We start from the raw sequence: 26,890 nt of genomic DNA, 5'->3' as shown, positions 1-26,890 counted from the left end.
CCCCGGGAGGAAGTAGCCGCAGAACGGGCTTCCGAACCCAGAGATCGGGCACTGGATCTGGTGTGTGAGGAAGGAGATAGGGACTCGCCCGTCTCCATTCCCTCCGCCAGATCCAACTGCGAACCCCACGAATGCAGCCGCCGCTCCGACTCGACGGAAGCGGGGCCAGCACCGCGAGGAATGCTGGCGAAGGCTCCCTCCTCAAAGAGAGCCCTCCGGGAGCGAAGCGTACGCAGTGGGAGACGCTCGCAATGAGGCCCCCTCGAGAGCCGACTCTGCGTGCTTCGCTCCCAAGCAAACCACGCACAGGCTGTGTGTATCCCCACTCGTGATATAACGTTATCTTTGGGCAGGGAGGAACACACAACCTACAACGTGGCTTGCTCTCGCCCTTGAAATGCTTTGTCCTTGCATGAGCTTAGACATAGCTGGAGCTTATAGACTTTCACAATTGACAGACAACAATAAATATGACTGACACACACAGATTGCTTCGCTGAATGACAGAAAGCTGACGTTGGCTCCGCCGCACGTGCTTTTATAGCTTCCTGGTCATGACGTCATCCGCCGTGACGTCCCGTTCAGCTATTGGACTGATTTCACATGTGATTCAGAGCGTGGGTCGCAGAAGGCGTTCCCCTAGCGTTTTCGACGCAGCTCGAGTTCCTGAAGAGGAACAGCATTTATCTGAAATAGAAATCTATTTCAGATAAAAAAAAAAAAGAATTAAACGGACTCCAAGCTTTTGGTATAGTCCATGGGTAATGTTACAAAAGCTTTTTGTTTCAGATAAATGCTGATCTTTGGATCTTTCTATTCATCAAAGAATCCTGATGTACTCAACTGTTTTAAATATTGATAATAATAATAACAGCAAATATGTTTCTTGAACAGCAAATCAGAATATTATTATGATTACTGAAGGATCATGTGACACTGAAGACTGGAGTAATGATGCTGAAATTACCTTATTGTACTGCTACGGTGTCAAGTTGTTGTACCCCAAAAGGTACAATTTTGGCCCCTGTTTTTCTGTGTGGCCTGGATGAGTGTGAGATTTCCCGGCCTGAAATTGCGTCCCAGTCCGGCCCTGGTTAATAGTGAGAACATTCCCCACTCTACTGAAGCGGGATAGTTTGTAGCCAAGATCAGAGCTGTTGATGCTGACTCTGGATATAACGCACTTCTGTCTTATCATCTAACTGAACCCAAAGGAACGAATCTCTTTCGCATTGGAAGCAGCACTGGAGAAATAAAGACATCCAGCACCCGTTATTAATGCTTTTCTAAGGGAGAATGGTCAAGCTGGAGGTCTTGTGACAAAAGTGTCCGCTGATGATTCAGACACTGGTGAAAACGCAGAACTTTCATATTCACTGTTAGACAGTTCCAGCTCCAGTGTTCCTATAACAACACTGATAAATATAAACTCTTTAAGTGGAGAAATATTCAGTTTGCAATCATTTAATCACGAAGAAACAAAGAGATTTCAGTTTCAAGTTATGGCAACAGACTCTGGTGTTCCTCCTCTGAGCAGTAACGCGACTGTAAATGTGTTTATTCTGGATGAGAATGACAACAGCCCGGTTATTTTACCGCCTTATTCTGAACCTGGATCAGTTAATAGTGAGTACATTCCCTACTCTGCTGAAGCGGGATACTTTGTAGCCAAGATCAGAGCTGTTGATGCTGACTCTGGATATAACGCACTTCTGTCTTATCATCTAACTGAACCCAAAGGAACGAATCTCTTTCGCATTGGAGAGTTTTTCAGATCTGAATCTGTATCTGCTCATCGCTATTGTCTCAGTCTCAGTCATCTTTTTACTGAGTCTCGTGGGTTTGATAACAGCTAAATGCTACAGGACAGACGGCAGTTTCAGCAGGTACAGCGCTCCAGTGATCAGCACACATCCAGACGGAAGCTGGTCCTTTTCTAAATCCACACAACAGTACGACGTGTGTTTCAGTTCAGACACAATAAAGAGTGATGTAGTCGTTTGCCCCTCGCCGTTTCCTCCAGCAGACGCGGAGTTGATCAGCATTAATAGTGGGGATACTTTTACGCGCACACAAACTCTTCCAACCTCAGAGAAGGTAAGACACTGGTGATTTCTCCTCGTGTATTATTATTACGTGTATTAAACACATTTTCAAGCTTTAAGAAATTGTTTAGCAGTCATTACATTTAATTTTCATTATGTGTAAAAAAAAAGCTATTTTAACGCGCAACTATACTCTTCCTTCTATGGGGGATATAGTAATATCCCATTATTTATTTGTGGTAAAAAAAAAAAAAAACATAATCGTGGTGTTTTTATTATGTTTGAAGATATTTTAACTACTTGTTTAATAGTTTCTGGTATTCTGATCATTTTGAGTCAGACTGCTGAAATGGAATTTCATGATGTGCTAACAAGTTGCCACCAATGATGGAGGGTTGTTTTGTTGTTTTATTATTCTTCACACTTTCCACTAGTAGTGTACAAACAAAAGCCTTGAACTTACATGAAAATATTAAATATTCCCCTTCTGAAAATGATGATTGTTAACCTCGAGGCCAGACTAAATTTGATATGAGTTGTTTTATATTCTTTTCATTTTCTATTTAGTTTGCAACCCACATTTCATACAAATAGCGGGACAGAGCTTTGCTGTTAAAATTAGTTCATAAAAGTTATCATAAAAAGTTATCTTCTTTTTCTTCTTTTTTCGTATTTTCGTTCTTTTTTATACGATTTCCTAAAGCAGAGTTCCTGTTTGAATTTCAGAACCTCTCACTGGACAGCGACAGTTGTGGTCATTGTGAAGGCTTATATTTTTTTCTTATACAACTGGCATTTTTATCATCCCAGTTCGTTTTGTTAACGATTTAAACATGACAGTTAAGGTTTACTGCTGATTTATTTATTTATTTGTTCATTTATTTTATCGCGATTGTGTTATGGATATTCATTGTGAAAACTTATAGTAGACAGTTCACCTGACTTTTAAGATAATCTCATCACACAAGCCCTTCTTCTATTATGTCGTGGAAGTGCGTTTTAAAAAATCTCCTTTTATACTTGAAGGTAGGTGTTCCTGGAGCAACATTAATAGTGTACTGCTATTCCATTAGAAACCACCTGGAGCCGCTGTTAACCGTGAAAATTTGGCAAGACCATAATTACTTGCTTATTTGTATGTCTCCTCCTTCCAAAGCACCAATCTCAACCTTCTCAAATCAGCGGTGTCTTCTGCGGCCGTGTAGTCAACCGGTCGTGTAGTCAACCATGTTCGAGCTGGTTTTGTTTGTTTTGGTTCAGTGCTTATTTGTTTAGTTTAGATTTTGAATTGTTGGTTTTAAGCAGAGATGAATCAATATGTTGGATCTATATGGACTGCGATTCTGCTGTTTTATTGTTGGACTTTATCTTCCGGTCAGATTGCATATTCCGTCTCGGAGGAAGTGAATGTGGGAACCGTTGTCGGAAACATAGCAAAAGATCTTCACATCAGTGTGCAGGAACTGGAGCCTCATATGTTTCAGATTGTATATGTAACCAACAAAAGGTATTTTGGGGTGAATTTAAAGACTGGGATTCTGTTTGTGAATAATCGAATTGATCGAGAATCGCTCTGTTCGACTGAGCAGAAATGCACAATGCATTTAGAAGCAATGGCCCATAATCCATTGAGCCTGTATAGAATAGAAATAAATATAATTGACATAAACGATAACGCGCCATCATTTCCGATTAGCAGTCAGATACTGAATATAACAGAAGTCTCCTCTCCTGGAGAGACATTTTCTCTTCCTTTGGCTGAAGATCCAGATTCAGGCAACAATGCGGTTACAACCTACAAGCTTAGTCCCAACGAGCACTTTTCTCTGGATGTGCAGAACGTCGAACAAAGTGTCACTATCGAACTGGTTCTGATTAAAGCTTTAGATCGAGAAAAACAGCCTGCCATCCATCTAACACTGACTGCTGTTGATGGAGGGAAACCTGCATTGTCTGGAACATTAGAGATAATCATCAATGTTTTGGATGTTAACGACAACTCTCCAGTTTTTAGCAAATCTCTTTACAAAGTGAAAGTGAACGAAAATATTGCTCTGGGATCCCAAATCATCTCCCTTTCCGCTTCTGATTTAGATGAGGGAATAAATAGTGATATAACATTTTCTATTGTTAAGCAAGGTACTAGCAAAGCATCAGATTTATTTTCAATTAACCCCGACAGCGGACTTATAACAGTTAAAGGTAATATTGATTATGAAAAAAATGCTGCTGTTGAAATGAGGGTGGAAGCCAAAGATAAAGGCCACCCTCCTAAGAGTTCCCAATGTAAAGTTTTAGTTGAAGTTGTTGATGTGAATGACAACCCACCCGAGCTGATGGTGACTTCTTTGGCTAGTACTATTAAAGAGGATTCAAAAGTCGGAACAGCTGTGGCTCTAATTACAATCTCTGATAAAGACGGAGGTAAAAATGGAGTAGTGCACTGCAACATTGTAGGTCAGGTGCCGTTTAAGATCGAGTCCTCGTATAAAAACTACTACTCTTTAGTTGTAGATGGAGCACTGGACAGAGAAGAAATTGCGAATTATAATATCACAATAATAGCTTCAGATGAAGGGACCCCTTCACTCTCTAGTACCAGTGTTATCACAGTTCATATATCTGACGTGAATGACAACGCTCCACACTTTCCAGAAGCTGTGATGAACGTATATTTAAAGGAAAACAGTCCAGCAGGTGTCATTATAGCGACAGTGACTGCTCAGGATCCAGATATCAACCACAATGCTCATATTTCGTATACTATAATTAGCAGAGACAAAACTGTCATTCCATTGGTGTCTATGATTGACATAAATAGTGAGAGTGGAGACTTGTACAGTAAACAATCATTTAACTATGAAAATCTTAAATCGTTTCATTTTGAAGTTCAGGCCACAGATTCAGGTGTCCCATCACTAAACAGTAACTTAATAGTAAATGTTTTTATAACTGATGAGAATGACAACAGTCCAGTTATTTTACCAATGCTGTTCAGTTGCTTTGACACAATCTGTATTGTTAAAAGCGCTATATAAATAAAGGTGACTTGACTTGACTTGACTCAGAGAAGTTCCTGTTAAAGAAGAGAGTTTTTCAGATCTGAATCTGTATCTGCTCATCGCTATTGTCTCAGTATCAGTCATCTTTTTACTGAGTCTGGTGGTTTTGATAGCAGTTAAATGCTACAGGACAGACAGCAGTTTCAGCAGGTACAGCGCTCCAGTGATCAGCACACATCCAGACGGAAGCTGGTCCTTCTCTAAATCCACACAACAGTACGACGTGTGTTTCAGTTCAGACACAATAAAGAGTGACGTAGTCGTTTTCCCCTCGTCATTTCCACCTGCAGACGCGGAGTTGATCAGCATTAATGGAGAATACACTTTTACGCGCACACAAACTCTTCCGACCACTGGGAAGGTAAGACATTGAATTTTAGTTCACTTCTACTACACTTGACTTACAAAAGTAAACTTATTAGCAACGTTTATGCTGAGCTTTCTAATATTCTAATCTCTTTTAATAGTTTTTTAAAATCTTTTAGATGTTTATAAAATAAACAGATTTTTTTTTTTTTACCTCATAATATATGAAGTATTTAAAAATAAAAGTTCACACACCAAACTCAAGTTAACAAGTAAAATACTGGATGCTGTTGACAATGTGGAAATAATACTTAAATGTTTCACTCGTTCAGATGATACATTTTAATTTTGCCAGTTATTTCAGCATGTCGCAACTCTGGCATATTTGTATTCGTATCACTGTACAGCTTTGGAATTTAGCCTACTTATAGATTTTTATATGTTGGAACAATTACATTGTGATACAATACTGATGTTTGTTTTATGGCTTAACTATATCCTATTTTGTATTGTAATAATTTTATTGTAAGCAAAATCACTTCAGTAACCCGGACAGCGGCAGTGGCGCCGTATATTCCTTCTCACTATTCGTGTTTGCTTTTTTTGTTTTGTTTTGTTTTGCTTTGTTTTTATTGCGTAGATATGAAGTCTTGGATTTGACGTTATGACGAGGGTGATGAATTGTGTTCACTCTTTGTTTTATAGGAAAATGATGAATTAACATCTCATTGTCTCTTCATTTTTGCGACACGTGGTGGCACTGCAGACCATGACTTTGAGAGTTTTCTGAGCTCCTCCTTTACAGCATCAGAACAAGAGGAAATGCGTCGAAGGGTGTAAATAATTAAGGCTTATAGTTGCCTCTGCGTCGTGATGTCGGATTGTATTGAGAGAGGTCTTTTGAGTTGTTTTAATTGTTTTCACACCAAATAAACCACAGAACAATATATTCCAAGATCATGTATGTTACAGAATTTTATGGCTTCTGGATCGTTTTATTTCTGTCTTTATGGGAATCTTCGCTTGGCCAGATTGTCTATTCCGTCTCCGAGGAGGTAAATAAAGGAACTGTGATCGGGAATATAGCAAAAGACCTGAAGATCAGTGCTCAGGAACTAGAATCACATATGTTTCAGATTCTGCCTGGATCAAATGCAAAGTATTTTGATGTAAACGTAAAAACGGGCTCGCTGTTTGTCAAAGACCGGATTGATCGTGAGGAGTTGTGTGGCAGTAATCAGAAATGTGCGTTGAATTTAGAGGCTCTTGCTCAGAATCCTCACAGACTTTACCGTCTTGAAATTATAATTGTGGATGTGAACGACAATGCTCCTTTTTTTCCGGACAGCAATCATATTGTGAATGTAACAGAGGATGCAAATATTGGGGACAGATTACCTTTGCCAAATGCTAAAGACTCGGCAGTAATTCTCTAAAGGACTACAAACTCATTTCAAATGAGTATTTTTCGTTAGATGTTCATAGCGGGCAAAAGAGTATATCTGCTGAATTAGTGCTACAGAATGCTTTAGACAGAGAGAAACAAGCCATTATTAATTTAATACTCACCGCTATTGACGGAGGAAAACCTCCTAAATCTGGAACATCGAATATTGTTGTTGACGTCATGGATGTAAATGATAATAAACCTATTTTCACCAAACCTTTATACAAAGTTAAAGTGAAGGAAAACGCATCAACTGGAACCAAAATAATGCCGGTTTCTGCCAGTGATTTAGATGAGGGCATCAATAGTGAAATACAGTATTCATTTCATGGACATACCGATGAAATGAACTTGTTTATCATAAATTCTAACTCGGGAGAAATTGTTGTTCAAGGTCAAATTGATTACGAGGAACACCCTGCAATTGAACTGCGCGTTCAGGCGAGAGATAAAGGCGTTCCTCCTAAAAGTACACACTGTAACGTTTTAATAGAAGTTGTGGATGAGAATGACAACGCGCCAGAAATAGTTATGTCTCCTCTGTTGGAAATTATGAAGGAAGACACAAAGTCAGGAACTGCAGTTGCCTTAGTCGCAGTGTCCGATAAAGATGGAGGTAAAAATGGCATTGTACACTGTGCACTGAAAGGCTCGTATCCTTTCAAACTGGAGACGTCATATAACAATCATTATTCTCTAGTGGTAGATGGACCTCTGGACAGAGAGAGTGTTTCTCTGTATAACATCACAATTACAGCTGCAGATGAAGGAACTCCGCCTCTTTCCAGCAGCACTCTTATAACTGTACATATCTCTGATGTTAATGACAATGCTCCACATTTCCCAGCTCCCGTTATTAACGCTTTTCTTCGTGAGAATGGTCAAGCTGGAGGTCTGGTGACAAGAGTGTCAGCTGATGATTCAGACACTGGTGAGAACGCAGCACTTTCATATTCACTGTTAGACAGTTCCAGCTCCAGTGTTCCTATAATAATACTGATAAATATAAACTCTTTGAGTGGTGAAATATTCAGCTTACATTCAATTGATCATGAAGAAACGAGACGATTTCAGTTTCAAGTTATGGCAACAGACTCTGGTGTTCCTCCTCTTAGCAGTAATGCCACTGTAAATGTGTTTATTCTGGATAATGACAACAGTCCAGTTATTTTACCGTCTTATTCTGAACCTGGATCAGTTAATAGTGAGAACATTCCCTACTCTGCTGAAGCGGGATACTTTGTAGCCAAGATCCGAGCTGTTGATGCTGACTCTGAATATAACGCACTTCTGTCTTATCATCTAACTGAACCCAAAGGAACAAATCTCTTCCTCACTGGAAGCAGCACTGGAGAAATAAGGACTACGAGGCGAATGAGTGACAATGACTTAAAAACTCACCCACTTCTTATCACAGTGTCTGATAATGGAGAACCATCACTCTCAGCGACTATGTCCATGGATGTTGTGGTTGTTGAGAGTCTGGATGACATTAAGACACCATTCAGAGAAGTTCCTGTTAAAGAGGAGAGTTTTTCAGATCTGAATCTGTATCTGCTCATCGCTATTGTCTCAGTATCAGTCATCTTTTTACTGAGTCTCGTGGTTTTGATAGCAGTTAAATGCTACAGGACAGACGGTAGTTTCAGCAGGTACAGCGCTCCAGTGATCAGCACACATCCAGACGGCAGCTGGTCCTTCTCTAAATCCACACAACAGTACGATGTGTGTTTCAGTTCAGACACAATTAAGAGTGATGTAGTCGTTTTTCCCTCGCCGTTTCCTCCAGCAGACGCGGAGTTGATCAGCATTAATGGAGAAGACACTTTTACGAGCAAACAAACTCTTCCTACCACTGGGAAGGTAAGACAATGCATTTTAGTTCACTTCTACTGCACTTGAATTGCAAAAAGTATTTTTTTTAGCGACGTTTATGTTGAGTTTTCTTTTATTCTGTTTATATTTTTATAAAATAAAGAGAAGAAAATAAATGTATTACACAATATTATAAGTATTTAAAATTAAAAGTTCAGGCGCACCCAAACTCAAGTTAAACACAAGTAAAATTCTGGATGATGTGGCAACGTGGGAAAAGTAATATTTCCACGAATTTTTAACTTTTTGCTTGTTGTTAAGATGATATATTTTAGTTTTGTAAGCATCTCGTGACTCTGGCGTATTTGTATTCCTATCACTCTACAGCTTTGGGAGTTCATCAACACAGTTTGGTTTGCTTGTACTGCGTTTCTAGACGCTGCTTTTGTACACTGCAAGACAACGTATTTCAATAAACCGATTGTTTTAGCCTACTTAGAGATTTTTTTGTGTATGTTGCAACAACTACCTTTTGAAACCATGATGCTGTTTGTTTCTTGACTTTGTTTTATGGCTTAACTATATCCTAATTTATATTTAAAAAGCAAAATCACTCCAGTACCAAGGGCAGCGACAGTGACGTCTATATTCTTTCTTAATGTTCTTATTTGCATTTTTATTCTGTTTCGTAATGAATGCTTCGATATGAAGGCTTAGATTCGGCATTATGAAGACGGTGATAAATTTGTTTCACTCTGTGTTTCATAGAAAAATTCTGAAGTAACATAATTGTCTCTTCACTTTTGCGACACGTGGTGGCATTGCAGACCATGACTTTGAGAGTTCTCTGAGCTCCTCCTTTACAGCATCAGAACAAGAGGCAATGCGTTGAAGGGCGTAAATAGCCAAGACTTATAGTCCTTTCTGCGTCGTGATGTCGGATTGTATCAATAACAATCTGTTGACCTGTTTTAGTCTTTTTTACACTAAATAAATTGCAAGACATTTTGCTGTACAATCATGGATATTACAGAATCCCATGGCTTCTGGGTCGTTTTATTTCTGTCTTTATGGAAATCTTCGCTTGGCCAGATTGTCTATTCTGTCTCCGAGGAGGTAAATAAAGCATCTGTTATCGGGGAATATAGCAAAAGACCTGAAGATCAGTGCTCAGGAACTAGAATCACATATGTTTCAGATTATGCCTGGATCAAATGCAAAGTATTTTGATGTAAACATCAAAACGGGCTCGCTGTTTGTCAAAGACCGGATTGATCGTGAGGAGTTGTGTGGCAGTAATCAGAAATGTGCGTTGAATTTAGAGGCTCTTGCTCAGAATCCTCACACACTTTACCGTCTAGAAATTATAATTGTGGATGTGAACGACAATGCTCCTTTTTTCCCAGACAGCAAGTATGTTGTCAATGTTACAGAGATTGCAAATGAGGGGGAGAGATTCCCTCTTCCCATTGCAAAAGATCCAGATGTTGGCAGTAATTCTCTGAAAGACTACAAACTCAGTTCAAATTAGTATTTTTCTTTAGATATTCATAGCGGGCAACAGAGTATGTTAGCTGAGTTAGTACTACAGCAAGCTTTAGACAGAGAGAAACAAGCTGTTATTCATTTAATACTCAACGCTATTGACGGAGGAAAACCTCCTAAATCTGGAACATTGAATATTGTTGTTGACGTCATGGATGTAAATGATAATAAACCTATTTTCACCAAACCTTTATATAAAGTTAAAGTGAAGGAAAACACACCAGTTGGAACCAAAGTAACTACTGTTGCTGCCAGTGATTTGGACGAGGGCATCAATAGTATAATTCAGTATTCATTTCTTGGACATGGAAATACCGATGAACTGAACCGGTTTGCAATAAATTCTAACTCAGGAGAAATTGTTGTTCAAGGTCAAATTGATTACGAGGAACACTCTGCAATTGAACTGCGCGTTCAGGCGAGAGATAAAGGCGTTCCTCCTAAAAGTACACACTGTAACGTTTTAATAGAAGTTGTGGATGAGAATGACAACGCGCCAGAAATAGTTATGTCTCCTCTGTTGGAAATTATGAAGGAAGACACAAAGTCAGGAACTGCAGTTGCCTTAGTCGCAGTGTCCGATAAAGATGGAGGTAAAAATGGCATTGTACACTGTGCACTGAAAGGCTCGTATCCTTTCAAACTGGAGACGTCATATAACAATCATTATTCTCTAGTGGTAGATGGACCTCTGGACAGAGAGAGTGTTTCTCTGTATAACATCACAATTACAGCTGCAGATGAAGGAACTCCGCCTCTTTCCAGCAGCACTCTTATAACTGTACATATCTCTGATGTTAATGACAATGCTCCACATTTCCCAGCTCCCGTTATTAACGCTTTTCTTCGTGAGAATGGTCAAGCTGGAGGTCTGGTGACAAGAGTGTCAGCTGATGATTCAGACACTGGTGAGAACGCAGCACTTTCATATTCACTGTTAGACAGTTCCAGCTCCAGTGTTCCTATAATAACACTGATAAATATCAACTCTTTGAGTGGAGAAATATCCAGCTTACAGTCAATTGATCATGAAGAAACGAGACGATTTCAGTTTCAAGTTATGGCAACAGACTCCGGTGTTTCTCCTCTTAGCAGTAATGCCACTGTAAATGTGTTTATTCTGGATGAGAATGACAACAGTTCGGTTATTTTACCACCTTATTCTGAACCTGGATCAGTTAATAGTGAGAACATTCCCTACTCTGCTGAAGCGGGATACTTTGTAGCCAAGATCCGAGCTGTCTATATATATATATATATATATCCTATTTTGTATTTAAAAAGCAAAATCACTTCAGTACCACGGACAGCGGCAGTGACGTCGTATATTCCTTAAGTTATCACTATTCATATTTGTGATTTTTTTTTCCGTAATTGCGCATATACGAGGACTTAGATTTGAGTTCACGAAGACGGAAAAACGTTTGGTTCACTGTTTTTTTTATATAATTTTTTTTGAAGTAACATCTGTTGGTGTCTTCACCTTTTCAACACGTGGTGGCACTGCAGACCATGACTTTGAGAGTTCTCTGAGCTCCTCCTTTACAGCATCAGAACAAGAGGAAATGCGTTGAAGGGTGTAAATAACCCCAAGGCTTATAGTCCTTTCTGCGTCGTGATGTCGGTTTGTATGGAGAGAGGTCTGTTTAGTTGTTTTAATCGTTTTTTACTCTAATCAATCACAGGACATTTTGCTGCACAATCATGGATATTACAGAATCCCATGGCTTCTGGATCGTTTTATTTCTGTCTTTATGGAAATCTTCGCTTGGCCAGATTGTCTATCCCGTCTCCGAGGAGGTAAATAAAGGAACTGTGATCGGGAATATAGCAAAAGACCTGAAGATCAGTGCCCAGGAACTAGAATCAAGTATGTTTCAGATTATGCCTGGATCAAATGCAAAATATTTTGATGTAAACGTAAAAACGGGCTCGCTGTTTGTCAAAGACCGGATTGATCGTGAGGAGTTGTGTGGCAGTAATCAGAAATGTGCGTTGAATTTAGAGGCTCTTGCTCAGAATCCTCACACACTTTACAGACTTGAAATTATAATTATGGATGTGAACGACAATGCTCCTTTTTTTCCGGACAGCAAGTATGTTGTCCATGTTACAGAGAATGCAAATGAGGGGGAGAGATTCCCTCTTCCCATTGCAAAAGATCCAGATGTTGGCAGTAATTCTCTAAAAGACTACAAACTCAGTTCAAATGAGTATTTTTCTTTAGATGTTAATAGCGGGCAACAGAGTATATCTGCTGAATTAGTGCTACAGAAAGCTTTAGACAGAGAGAAACAAGCCATTATTCATTTAATACTCACCGCTATTGACGGAGGAAAACCTCCTAAATCTGGAACACTGAATATTGTTGTTGACGTCATGGATGTAAATGATAATAAACCTATTTTCACCAAACCTTTATATAAAGTTAAAGTGAAGGAAAACACACCAATTGGAACCAAAATTATTTCTGTTTCTGCCAGTGATTTGGATGACGGCATCAGTAGTGAAATTCAGTATTCATTTCTTGGACATGGAAATACCGACGAACTGAACAGATTTACAATAAATTCTAGCTCAGGAGAAATTGTTGTTCAAGGTCAAATTGATTACGAGGAACACCCTGCAATTGAACTGCGCGTCCAGGCGAGAGATAAAGGCGTTCCTCCTAAAAGTACACACTGTAAAGTTTTAATAGAAGTTGTGGATGAGAATGACAACGTACCAGAAATAGTTACGACTCCTCTGCTGGAAAGTGTGAAAGAAGATGCAAAACCGGGAACTGCAGTTGCTTTAGTCACAGTGTCTGATAAAGATGGAGGTAAAAATGGCATTGTACACTGTGCACTGAAAGGCTCGTATCCTTTCAAACTGGAGACGTCATATAACAATCATTATTCTCTAGTGGTAGATGGACCTTTGGACAGAGAGAGTGTTTCTCTGTATAACATCACAATTACAGCTGCAGATGAAGGAACTCCGCCTCTTTCCAGCAGCACTCTTATAACTGTACATATCTCTGATGTTAATGACAATGCTCCACATTTCCCAGCTCCCGTTATTAACGCTTTTCTTCGTGAGAATGGTCAAGCTGGAGGTCTGGTGACAAGAGTGTCAGCTGATGATTCAGACACTGGTGAAAACGCAGAACTTTCATATTCACTGTTAGACAGTTCCAGCTCCAGTGTTCCTATAACAACACTGATAAATATAAACTCTTTGAGTGGAGAAATAATCAGTTTGCAATCATTTAATTATGAAGAAACAAAAAGATTCCAGTTTCAAGTCATGGCAACAGATTCTGGTGTTCCTCCTCTTTGCAGTAATGCCACTGTAAATATGTTTATTCTGGATGAGAATGACAACACAGATTCAGGTGTCCCATCACTAAACAGTAACTTAATAGTAAATGTTTTTATAACTGATGAGAATGACAACAGTCCAGTTATTTTACCGTCTTATTCTGAACCTGGATCAGTTAATAGTGAGAACATTCTCTACTCTGCTGAAGCGGGATACTTTGTAGCCAAGATCAGAGCTGTTGATGCTGACTCTGGATATAACGCACTTCTATCTTATTATCTAACTGAACCCAAAGGAACAAATCTCTTCCTCATTGGAAGCAGCACTGGAGAAATAAAGACAAAGAGACGAATGAGTGACAATGACTTAAAAACTCACCCACTTCTCATCACAGTGTCTGATAATGGAGAGCCATCACTCTCAGCGACTATGTCCATGGATGTTGTGGTTGTTGAGAGTCTGGATGACATAAAGACATCATTTCGAGAAGTTCCTGTTAAAGAGGAGAGTTTTTCAGATCTGAATCTGTATCTGCTCATCGCTATTGTCTCAGTATCAGTCATCTTTTTACTGAGTCTGGTGGGTTTGATAGCAGTTAAATGCTACAGGACAGACAGCAGTTTCAGCAGGTACAGCGCTCCAGTGATCAGCACACATCCAGACGGAAGCTGGTCCTTCTCTAAATCCACACAACAGTACGACGTGTGTTTTAGTTCAGACACAATAAAGAGTGATGTAGTCGTTTTCCCCTCGCCGTTTCCTCCAGCAGACGCGGAGTTGATCAGCATTGATGGAGAAGACACTTTTACGCGCATGCAAACTCTTCCGACCACTGGGAAGGTAAGCAGATCTTTTAGAATTAGTGGTGGGTAATTAATTTACTGCTGAATTATTGTTCTCAGCTTTTCTAAATTATTTCGTTTGGTTGTCATAAAGGTTGCTTTGGTTTTAACAACGTGGTTGTTACACATTTTTTAAATTTACGTTAATTTAAGTTGCTTTGATTAATTATTTTTTTTTTGTTCTATTTGTCAGTGATATGGCGTTTGAGGAGCATACTGTATATGGTTAATCTGGTCCTTTATGGTGGATGTTTTAAAATGTTTTAACATTTTAAAGCATTAAAACAATCATGGTGTATTTGAGCTTTATGTTTTACATATTAGAAAATCAGTAGACCCTACGCTATTTTTTGTTTTGTTTTTTTAACAAAAGGTTCAACATTCATAAACTTTTAACATCCATGGGACATTTCCACTGCACAAAATGTTCTTTCACACTAAGGAGAGGGACAAATGTTAACTAAATAAATGCTCTTTGGGGAAACAGATTTTTTTTTTTTTTGCATCGCTACGAAAACCCCTTTTTGGAGCCTTTATTTGTAACAATATGTCTCAAGGAGATATATACATTAAGATTTTAAGACGCACGAGACAGGCAAAGCGCAATTAAAAGGCACTATATGCAACAACGAAACCGAAAATAGATCTTATTAATAATAATAATAATAGTAATAAATTCTGGCATTCAGTGATTCGGCAACACAGTGTTCCAGTCGTGTTTTCTTCTATTATATTGACAGATTTGACCTTTTTTCCATCATATCACTGTGCATCTCACTTACTGGGTCATTAGTTTTGTTAAAACAACTTTCTATTATGACCTGTTTAATCGACCACTGCATTTTACAGAGTAGATTCTGTTGTAACAAACATCTGTTTGATTGTTTGCAGTCTTATTAGATTATTCATGCTGCTATCATGTAACATTATACTGCGCATTTTTAAGTTGTTTTTGAGCGTTAAATGTATTTGAGTATTGCTGCTGTTGATGTCGTTGTTATATTATTCCTTTTTTTTATTATTTATAAATAGATAATTCCTGTTATACTATAGGTAATGCACATGGTGTCACTGCAGACCGTCAGTAAAATGTTTATAGTTTGTTCTCTGCAGCCTCTCTCTCTCTCTCTCTCTCTCTCTCTGAATCTTGGTGTTAGTGAGTGTATCTGCTGCTGAGACGTAATGATGCTGTTTCGTTTCGTGTTTCCTGAATGCAAAGAAGAAATATAGATTCTCGAGCTTATATTTTTTGTTTTACTGCCACCAAGACAGTTGTGAATGGTCATCATGGTCTTAATGGGATATTTCGAGTGTGGATTTATATTTTTCCTTTCTTTGCTGGATTCTGCGTCTGCTCAAATCGTCTATTCCGTACCGGAAGAGGTAAATAAAGGGACAGTTGTTGGGAATATAGCGAAAGACCTGAACATAAATGTTCACGAACTGGAATCTCGTATGCTTGAGATTGTGACTGGATCAAATAAGAAGTATTTTGACGTAAATCTGAAAACTGGCGTGCTGTTTGTTAATGACAGAATTGACCGTGAGGAGTTATGCGTGTCGAATCAGAAATGCTCTTTGAATATAGAGGCCCTCGCTAAAAATCCTCATCATCTTTACAGGGTGGAGATTAAGATCTTGGAAATAAACGACAATGCGCCACATTTCCTTGTTAAAGAATTTACTATGAATATTACCGAAAATGCAAGTCCAGGAGAGAGATTTCCTCTCCCTGTGGCCGAGGACTCTGATGTTGGCAGTAATTCGCTGAAAGAGTACAAACTGAGTCCGAATGAACATTTCAGTCTAGAGACACAGAGTGAAGACCAGAGTGTGTCTGCTGAGTTAGTGCTGAATAAGGCTTTAGATCGAGAGAAACAAGCGACAGTTAAGTTGGTGCTAACCGGTGTAGATGGAGGAAAACCACCTAAATCGGGAGCGTTAAATATTATTATAAAAGTAATGGATATTAATGATAATAACCCCGTGTTTATTCAACCTCTTTACAAAGTTAAACTAAAAGAAAATGTTTCTGCTGGTACTAAAGTTTTATCTGTGTTTGCTTCTGATTTGGATGAAGGCATAAACAGTGAAATTGTGTACTCATTTGTGGATCATGGAAAGAAGCAAAACTTGTTTACCATTATCCCCGAGACAGGAGAAATTGTTGTAAAAGGACATATTGACTTCGAGGAGAATGCTGCTATTGAATTGCGAGTTCGTGCAAGAGACAGAGGCAATTCCCCAAAGAGCACACAATGTAAAGTGCTAATAGAAGTTATGGATGAAAATGATAATGCACCAGAGATAACTTTGACTCCACTTTTGGAAAGTGTGAAAGAAGACACAAAGTCAAAAACTGCTGTTGCTTTAGTCACAGTGTCTGATAAAGATGGAGGTAAAAATGGCATTGTACACTGTGCACTGAAAGGCTCGTATCCTTTCAAACTGGAGACGTCATATAACAATCATTATTCTCTAGTGGTAGATGGACCTCTGGACAGAGAGAGTGTTTCTCTGTATAACATCACAATTACAGCTGCAGATGAAGGAACTCCGCCTCTTTCCAGCAGCACTCTTATAACTGTACATATCTCTGATGTTAATGACAATGCTCCACATTTCCCAGCTCCCGTTATTAACGCTTTTCTTCGTGAGAATGGTCAAGCTGGAGGTCTGGTGACAAGAGTGTCAGCTGATGATTCAGACACTGGTGAGAACGCAGCACTTTCATATTCACTGTTAGACAGTTCCAGCTCCAGTGTTCCTATAACAACACTGATCAATGTAAACTCTTTAAGTGGCGAAATATTCAGTTTGCAATCATTCAATCACGAAGAAACGAAAAGATTGCAGTTTCAAGTTATGGCAACAGATTCTGGTGTTCCTCCTCTGAGCAGTAATGCCACTGTAAATATGTTTATTCTGGATGAGAATGACAACAGTCCAGTTATTTTACCGTCTTATTCTGAACCTGGATCAGTTAATAGTGAGAACATTCCCTACTCTGCTGAAGCGGGATACTTTGTAGCCAAGATCCGAGCTGTTGATGCTGACTCTGGATATAACGCACTTCTGTCTTATCATCTAACTGAACCCAAAGGAACGAATCTCTTCCGCATTGGAAGCAGCACTGGAGAAATAAAGACAAAGAGACGAATGAGTGACAATGACTTAAAAACTCACCCACTTCTTAGCATTAATGGAGAAGACACTTTTACACAAACTCAAACTCTTCCGACCACCGAGAAGGTAAGAAGAATTTGTAACCCTAGTTGTGTAAAAAAAGAAAAGAAAAAAAAAACCATTCAATTCGAAAATTTTGGAGAGTTATTTATTTATTTAGTAGTTATCACAGCATTTGCGTTGGATTTGAGTCAAGCTATTACTGTCGCTTCTCTTAATTAATTTCGCTGAACTGAATTGCATTGCCTTTGTCGTCGTTGCTATTATACAGTGACAAAAAAAAGGCAAGTATAAATAAAAGGTGATTGACAAAATACAATAAAATGCGCTTTATCAATAACAAAGACAATATCGAAGTCTTAAGGAGTTGTTATCCTATAACAGTTTTCAGCACCATGGACAATGAACATTTCGTCATCGCTTTGCTTTCCGTCCACTCAGGTGATCTTGGTTAGATGTAAATACATTTAATCTTATCTGAGTCCTACAACCATCAGAATTTATTCCCTTTTTAACTAGTGCTGGGGTTATTTACAGACGAACGTGTCTTGATTGGATTTATACCTTGCAATTTACCAATTCCATTCTTTTGAAGCATACATTTATACTGTGAAAAATTGCAATTTAAATAAAATATCTCCAACAATAATGCAGCTAAAACGCGCGATGTCGCTGCAGACCACGAATTTGAAGCACTTCTTTTATTAAAATGAGGCTCCTCCTTACCACGGAAGAGCAATCAGTATATACTGTAGTCATGTGTAAATGTTAAGGTATAATAAAGGCTTCAGAGGCTAAGGTCTTGGCAGCAGTGAGACAAAAAAATTGTGTTTTTTAAACGGATTAATCTTTGAGGCTTTGAAGAAACAATTATGGAAAGCTTAAGATATTTGTGCGTCATAACAGCTCTGCATTGTTGTTTATGGCGATCTTCATGCGGCATGATTATCTATAAGGTCTCGGAGGAAGTAAATAAGGGAACTGTTGTCGGAAATATAGCAAAGGATCTCAAGATCAGTGTTCTGGAATCTCGTATCTTGCAGCTTGTGACTCGATCCAACAGGAAATATTTTGATGTGAATTTGAAAACGGGAGCGTTGTTTGTGAATGAAAGAATTGACCGGGAGGAGTTATGCTTCGCTTATCAACAATGTGCTCTTAATTTGGAGGCTGTTATTCAAAATCCTCATAGCCGTTATAGAATTGAAATTCATGTTCTGGATGTTAATGATAATGCTCCATAGTGTGTGGACAACGTTATAACGATAAACATTACCGAGGATGTTGTTTCGGGAGCTAGATTTCATATTCCTGTAGCTGAAGATAACGACATTGGCATTAATACACTAAAAGACTACAAACTAAGCAAGAATGAGCACTTTTCTATTGACGTACAAACTGAAGAGCAGAGTGTGTCTGCTGAATTAGTGCTCCAAAAACCTTTAGATCGTGAAAAACAATCAGTAAGTCCTCTTGTACTGACAGCTGTTGATGGAGGAAAGCCAGCAAAGACAGGAATATTAAGTGTAATAGTGAATGTACTGGATATAAATGACAACTGGCCTGTCTTCAGCAAACCTTTGTACAAGATCAAGGTGAGAGAAAATGTTTCTATTGGTACCAAAATCATCTCTTTGACTGCTACTGATTTGGATGAGGGCACCAACAGTGACATTATTTACTCCATAGCTGAACATGGAAACATAAAAAAGCAAAATCTATTCACTGTGGTTCCTGAAACCGGGGATATTGTTGTGAAGGGTCAAATAGACCATGATATAAATGCTGCAATTGAATTACGAGTTCAGGCGAGAGATAAAGGCAGTCCACCAAAGAGCACACAATGTAAACTTTTAATAGAAGTTATGGATGAAAATGATAATGCACCAGAGATTATTGTGACTCCTCTGGTGGAAAGTGTGAAAGAAGACACAAAGTCAGGAACTGCAGTTGCTTTAGTCATGTTGACGTCATGGATGTAAATGATAATAAACCTATTTTCACCAAACCTTTATACAAAGTTAAAGTGAAGGAAAACGCATCAACTGGAACCAAAATAATGCCGGTTTCTGCCAGTGATTTAGATGAGGGCATCAATAGTGAAATACAGTATTCATTTCATGGACATACCGATGAAATGAACTTGTTTATCATAAATTCTAACTCGGGAGAAATTGTTGTTCAAGGTCAAATTGATTACGAGGAACACCCTGCAATTGAACTGCGCGTTCAGGCGAGAGATAAAGGCGTTCCTCCTAAAAGTACACACTGTAAAGTTTTAATAGAAGTTGTGGATGAAAATGACAACGCGCCAGAAATAGTTATGACTCCTCTGTTGGAAATTGTGAAAGAAGATACAAAACCGGGAACTGCAGTTGCTTTAGTCACAGTGTCTGATAAAGATGGAGGTAAAAATGGCATTGTACACTGTGCACTGAAAGGTTTGTTTCCTTTCAAACTGGAGACGTCATATAACAATCATTATTCTCTAGTGGTAGATGGACCTCTGGACAGAGAGAGTGTTTCTCTGTATAACATCACAATTACAGCTGCAGATGAAGGAACTCCGCCTCTTTCCAGCAGCACTCTTATAACTGTACATATCTCTGATGTTAATGACAATGCTCCACATTTCCCAGCTCCCGTTATTAACGCTTTTCTTCGTGAGAATGGTCAAGCTGGAGGTCTGGTGACAAGAGTGTCAGCTGATGATTCAGACACTGGTGAGAACGCAGCACTTTCATATTCACTGTTAGACAGTTCCAGCTCCAGTGTTCCTATAACAACACTGATCAATATAAACTCTTTAAGTGGCGAAATATTCAGTTTGCAATCATTTAATCACGAAGAAATGAAAAGATTTCAATTTCAGGTTATGGCAACAGACTCCGGTGTTCCTCCTCTGAGAAGTAATGCGACTGTAAATGTGTTTATTCTGGATGAGAATGACAACAGTCCAGTTATTTTACCGTCTTATTCTGAACCTGGATCATTTAATAGTGAGAACATTCCCTACTCTGCTGAAGCGGGATACTTTGTAGCCAAGATCAGAGCTGTTGATGCTGACTCTGGATATAACGCACTTCTGTCTTATCATCTAACTGAACCCAAAGGAACTAATCTCTTCCGCATTGGAAGCAGCACTGGAGAAATAAGGACTAAGAGACGAATGAGTGACAATGACTTAAAAACTCACCCTCTTCTCATCACAGTGTCTGATAATGGAGAGCCATCACTCTCAGCGACTATGTCCATGGATGTTGTGGTTGTTGAGAGTCTGGATGACATAAAGACATCATTCAGAGAAGTTCCTGTTAAAGAGGAGAGTTTTTCAGATCTGAATCTGTATCTGCTCATCGCTATTGTCTCAGTATCAGTCATCTTTTTACTGAGTCTTGTGGGTTTGATAGCAGCCAAATGCTACAGGACAGACGGCAGTTTCAGCAGGTACAGCGCTCCAGTGATCAGCACACATCCAGACGGAAGCTGGTCCTTTTCTAAATCCACACAACAGTACGACGTGTGTTTCAGTTCAGACACAATAAAGAGTGATGTAGTCGTGTTTCCTTCGACCTTTCCACTGCCAGATGCAGAACTAATCAGCATTAATGAAGGAGACACTTTTAATAGGACTCAATCACTTCCAAGCACTACCAAGGTAAGATAAAACCTTAATTTCACAGTTTGAAAACATCATCATACTGAACTTTTTGTAGCTTGGTAACTTTTTACTACCGTGTCAAGTAAATGTGTGATTTTAGTACATGGGGCATTTCAGCTTCACATCTGCAGGGCTATGTGGTCTCATATTTTTCAGTTGTATAGACAATGGTGCTTGTTGAAATGTATGTGTACACACACAGATTGTTTTATACTTTACTCCAGTGTTACATAATTGTTCTGTTGGCTTTTAAATGTGATAACTCTGTGTTGCTAACTTGCACTTAATAGTCTTGGTGTCACTGCTGATCAAATTGTAGATCACTGTAGTTAAATTCCACCCATTTGCCATCAAATGCAGTGGATTACATTTAAAATGTCAGCTCAGGGTTGATGTAATGGCAAACAAGCATTACATTTCCCATGTTATAATTTCTTAACACTGAAAAAAAATGATTAGGTTCACTGAAGTTAAAGCATATCGATGCGTTTATACTCTCGTCAAGTCTTAAACTGTTCCATGGAAGTCAAAAAGAGGCTTGTTTTTGGAAATAAAGTGAAGGATTGAATCTTTGTAAAGGATTGCGAAAAGTATTCGGAATGAATCGGAGTAAAAAGAAAGATCAGTGAAATTAAAAGACAATTAAAAATCATTTGTAATGAAAATGTATGTTGTAAACAAACCAATAAGTATGAACGAAAAACATTTTTTAGGCAAAAGCACTATAAAAATCAATACAAAATATAATTGGCATATAATTGATTATTTGCTTAAATTGACTCTTTTTTAGAAGACTTTTTCCCCCATTTAGCTTCATGTTGGTGTGTTTCCAAAATGTTCCACTAAATTGGTTTTCCGCTTACATATCTGACTCTGCTTGATCTTGTGCTCTTTTTCTCTAAAGTCTGTATAATCATCTTTTTTTTTTTTTAGAATTTCTATAATTTTATTTAATTCAATGTGTGGCAAACCCAGGTAAAAAAAAGAAATACACTTAAGCTGTACTAATATCGATGCACTTATTATATTTTTATTATACTATACTAAGTGCATAATAAATGTGTTATTTTGGAACAACTTTAAGTATGGTAAGTGCTGCTTAATATGAACTTTAAGCTAATATATTTTAATATATTTAGTTGTTAAAATGGAACAACTTAAAGTATCTTTAGTGTAATTTAATTGTACTTCTTCACATTATGTAAAATACACTTTTATAATTCTTGAAGTACAGTTAGAATATATTTTAAGCTTCACTTTAATGTACTTCTACATTTTCAATAGCATTTCAGCTCATTAGAAATGCATTACCAGCACACTATTAATTTGTTATGAAGGTATTTTTCAGCATTCTAAAATGTTATATTAAAAAGTACAAAAATCATTAAATGAACATGACATACATGCACACACTTTCACATCTAGAAAACGTTAATATACTTAGTGTATCTTGTGTACATTACAACAACAAATTCCTTTCTTTACATTATTTAAAATACACTTTTATACTTCTTGAAATACAGAATATATTTTAAGGCTTACTTTAATATTCTTCAAGAACATTTTCAATAGCATCTCAGCTTATTAGAAATGCATTAATAGTACACTGTTACAAAGCTATTTTTCAGCATTGGTATATTAAAAAGTACAAAAATCATTAAATTAAAATGACACACATGTACACACACTTTCACATCTAGAAAACTTTAATGTACTATATCTTGTGTACATTACAATAATACATTAATTGAGTACATTTAAAAAGTACAGCAGCATATATAAACTCTTGACCAAAATAATTATAGTAAATTATATTAAATTAAAATAAAGATCAGTTAAATGCTATAACACAACTACTTTAATCAATTTGCAGAACATTTCTGTTATAACTGTATTCTGGAAAGTACACTATGAATATTCCATCACTGAATAAAAAAAAGCATAATGCAATTTTATACACACACACACACACACACACACACACACACACACAAATAAAGAGCAGAAGTGAATAATTTTATTGTTTGTTTTTTATTTATTATTATTATTATTATTATTTACAAAGTTAAGCTTGCAAATGGCTGAACCAAACAAAGAAACAGAACATTTGAAATGTCACCATCTTCATCTTCAAGTGCAGGGTCACTTTTCTTTGAGTATGACTTATTGGATTTTCTGCATCTGATGGCATGTAGTAATTCTGACACTGTGGTTTTTGAACATTTCTTCATCACAGGGTCTGAAAAGGAAAAATAATTAATCAGTGGTTTTGAGTGGTGTTTTTGAATATCATATGCATTACAATTTGCATAGATATGCATTAGAATTTATTTAGGCCTGTTTACACCTGGTCACTTCATGCGTTTTCTCTGGTGTAAACAGGCCCTTTGACTGTTCTCAATTTACCTTTCAAAGCTTGGACTAAATCCTCATCAAGCTTGCCATGAGCGTCTGTTTTATCCTCTTGTCTGTCGTCACCATACAATACTTTGTGTTATATTGAACATAAGGTTAGAAGAGGCCCAACATCTCTACAACAGAAGTGCTGAATCCAAAGTTAGCATGACACTCAAAGCCTCAATAGTCTCTTTATTAGGAAATATGTCAGCCAGAATTAAACCTGTGAAATTCACTTATATGAGATAAACACACTTACCACTCTCTTCATCTGATTTCAATTAGTCTTCTAATGCATCAGCAGATGATCTAAAAACAACAAATTATAACTTAATATTTCACAATGAAATATGAATTTATATTTAACATTTACTTCATTACAATTGTAACAATTACAAATTGTTGAGGGGGGAAAAACACACACAACTTCATTATAATTTAAAAAGCATGTTAATGGGGTACATGCTATAACGACAAATTATTCTTTCTGCCAATACATTGGACAATGTTTTTATAGTTGTTATATGACAGACAAAATGCCACTACCTAGACTTTAAGCAACCATATATCCGGTGCCTAAAGTTGTTAGATAACTAACTTGGCTAGTAAGTGTCAGTGTCACGTTACGTTAACATTCCATGTGTTAGCTAACATTTGCAAATACACACCAAGCACTATCCACCAAGGAAAAACTCAGAAGTGATATTAAAGTTAGTTAAACAAATGGCTAGTAAAAACTTACCACCAAGGAGGAGTGTTTCTGCAGTCAGTATCTTCGTCTGTCCTGCTTCGACTTAGCAGACGCACCTTTTAAGCACCTATTAATTTGATCACGGGAGGCAGGAGCTGGCCTGGTTTTCTAGTCATAAAAATAAAATAAAGCGACACGGATGATTTCTGCTGAAAACATGTTACCATATCAACAGCATACAGCCGTGTGATTGGACTATTACCTGCAAAGTCGATTTGAAAAGCTTGGCTCTGATTGGTCAAACTGAATGTAACATAAATTAAATACTTACCTAGAGTGACAAAGAACTGAGGTTCCAAATCTACACACACATATGCTTTAAGAAGCTGGGAAAAATAAAGATGTAATATAATGAAATAAGATGTTAATGTAATATATATATATTCTGTAATCAATTATTCACCTTCATGTTGTTCCAAACCCTTTAAGACTTTTGTCCATCTTCGAAACAAAAACTGATGTATTTTAATGCAATTTGATAAATGTATGTCCCGCTGAAAGTCACCAAAATTATTCCCATTTCATGACTTCAAACATGCTAAAGTAATCCATATGAATCGAGTGGTTTCTTCCATGTCCGCTCTATATGACTTAACAGTTTTAATTCAGACTTTTATTCACATCCATCGACGGGGGCTCGAGAACCAATCAGGTTTTGTAACACGTGTTAAGCAAGAACGCCTGGGGCAAGTTCAAGCTCAAACTGGTGCGCAACGTTTTTTTGTCGGGGCTGAACGCAGCCCTGAGCTTCCACAAAGGCCAGTGAGCGAATGAGGTTTGTTTTCGCGCATCACGTGGTAGGTTGAGCTTGTTTTAATTTTAGGTACATAATCAAGTAAATAAGGATTTTAAGCATATCTTTAGAAAAATGATTTATGATGCACTTCGAACGATGTTGAAATGCTTGTGGAAAATACAGTTAAATATGAGCGTATTACAAGTAATGATATGTAGGCCTATTTAAAAGTGAAATTAAAATGTATTTGAATTGTATTACAAAACAGTATGCGTTTACGAGTACAAACAAGTAAAACCGAACAACATTTTTAAGTATGCTTATTACTAAGGCATAGTTGACAAAATTATATTTATATTATAAGTTGGTACAATGTAAGAATACATATGCTTATTTTATAGCTATAAGCTATTTATGTGTGAGTGAATTCATATACTTCAAAATGTTTTGAAAAGCAGGCTGAAGCATATGTTCATTAAATATTTAAAATATATTGTAGGTCTACATATGGTTATAAATTACATACTTTAAACCCACTAAAAGCTGAATAATTTTACTATGTTCTTACACAAAGTAAACATAACATATATTTTAAGAGTAAAATAAGTATGTTTTCCGTAAATACTCTAAAATTTCAATTTTTAATACATTTTAGAGTAGGCCTACTTCTTTTTCACCTGGTAATGTATTCAAATTATAGTTTCATTTTTAATATAGCCTAACAACCAAAAAAGTTTTCTCATGCTTAACAGTTTGTCCAAATGTTTTAATCACTAATATATACAAACATAACCATAAACTCCTACTGTACTGACTTGCTGTATTCTAAAGGCATATGCCTTTGTTGATGTATAGTCTAGTTTATGCAGACTGTTTTTTTTTTTTTGACTAGTATAGCCCTTTCGGTGTTATCTTAATTTACAATACCTGGTTATTTTCTTTTGTGATGGTGTATGTTTAATTTGTGTGGTTTCGCCACACAGAACCGCACGTGCTCCGCGTGGTGTCACTGTAGACCGCTAAACTTTAATAATTTCCATATACCATCTGAACTCCGCCTACGATTTTGCTGAGTGACGTGCTATAACCGGGCGTCACAGTCGAGATGCTTTTCGTGGCGTGTTTTCTTGAGTCTCATTCTTAATTCTGTGTCTGCAGAGTTTTGATGTTCTTCTGATGACCGTTGTATTGTTTTGATCACGTTGCCATCTCATGCGGAAGGATGGCCGACAGAAAGAACTTGACGTTCTCACATATTACTTTCCTCTGGCTCGTAATTTGTGTTTCAGTTCCAGTGGATGGTCAGATTGTCTACACCGTGTCAGAGGAAGTAAATATCGGAACTGTCGTCGGAAATGTGGTGAAGGACATGAATTTCAACGTCCAGGATTTGGAATCACGGGCATTTCAGCTTGTATTCGGCATGAGGACGAGGTATTTAGATGTGAATTTGAAATCTGGCGTCTTGTATGTTGCAGAAAGAATTGACCGCGAGCAGCTATGTCCTATTACTCCATCCTGTTCCTTGTATTTTGAGGCGATAGTAAACCACCCTCTCAGTCTGAGTCGAGTGATAGTTAATGTTAATGATGTGAATGACAATTCTCCTACGTTCCCTGTTGAAACGCAGGTTTTGAATATCTCTGAATCAGTGCAGCCAGGAGCTACATATTCCTTGATCAGTGCAGTGGATGAAGATGTAGGACCTTTCTCTGTTAAAAGCTATAAACTGAGTCCTAATGAACATTTCTCAATAGAAGTAAACCAGGATGGTGAACATGGCATGTCTGCAGA

The 26,890-nt window shown here is 37.6% G+C and overlaps 2 protein-coding genes and 2 pseudogenes across 2 annotated transcripts; all 4 read left to right on the top strand.

The window, feature by feature from the left end:
* The first annotated feature begins 3,352 nt into the window (after positions 1–3,352).
* Positions 3,353–6,134, top strand: LOC107688341 (protocadherin alpha-3-like). Its single transcript, XM_016485984.1, has 2 exons — positions 3,353–5,037; positions 6,119–6,134. Exons 1-2 carry the CDS (start codon positions 3,353–3,355, stop codon positions 6,132–6,134), a joined length of 1,701 nt encoding a protein of 566 aa, XP_016341470.1.
* A 223-nt stretch (positions 6,135–6,357) lies between these two features.
* On the top strand, positions 6,358–18,006 carry LOC107688334 (protocadherin alpha-10-like; annotated as a pseudogene).
* A 157-nt stretch (positions 18,007–18,163) lies between these two features.
* LOC107688326 (protocadherin gamma-C3-like) lies at positions 18,164–19,533 on the top strand (annotated as a pseudogene).
* Positions 19,534–19,556: 23 nt separating this feature from the next.
* On the top strand, positions 19,557–26,513 carry LOC107687408 (protocadherin alpha-5-like). The gene is made up of 2 exons (XM_016484734.1): positions 19,557–21,209; positions 26,386–26,513. Exons 1-2 carry the CDS (start codon positions 19,611–19,613, stop codon positions 26,428–26,430), a joined length of 1,644 nt encoding a protein of 547 aa, XP_016340220.1. The 5' UTR covers positions 19,557–19,610; the 3' UTR covers positions 26,431–26,513.
* Positions 26,514–26,890: the final 377 nt, after the last annotated feature.

The sequence above is a fragment of the Sinocyclocheilus anshuiensis genome, unplaced genomic scaffold, assembly GCF_001515605.1.
Source record: "Sinocyclocheilus anshuiensis isolate Anshui unplaced genomic scaffold, SAMN03320099.WGS_v1.1 scaffold205, whole genome shotgun sequence".
In the NCBI taxonomy this organism is placed as follows: Eukaryota; Metazoa; Chordata; class Actinopteri; order Cypriniformes; family Cyprinidae; genus Sinocyclocheilus; species Sinocyclocheilus anshuiensis.
Note: the sequence above shows the minus strand (reverse complement) of the source record. Positions and strands in the feature narration are given on the sequence as shown.

Bases quoted from the DNA above. Each gene is read 5' to 3' on its own strand.
- LOC107688341 (XM_016485984.1), top strand. From the start codon at position 3,353: ATGAATCAATATGTTGGATCTATATGGACTGCGATTCTGCTGTTTTAT.
- LOC107687408 (XM_016484734.1), top strand. From the start codon at position 19,611: ATGCCGGTTTCTGCCAGTGATTTAGATGAGGGCATCAATAGTGAAATA. The intron at 21,210-26,385 runs GTAAGATAAAAC...TTTGTGTTTCAG, and splicing joins CACTTCCAAGCACTACCAAG to TTCCAGTGGATGGTCAGATT.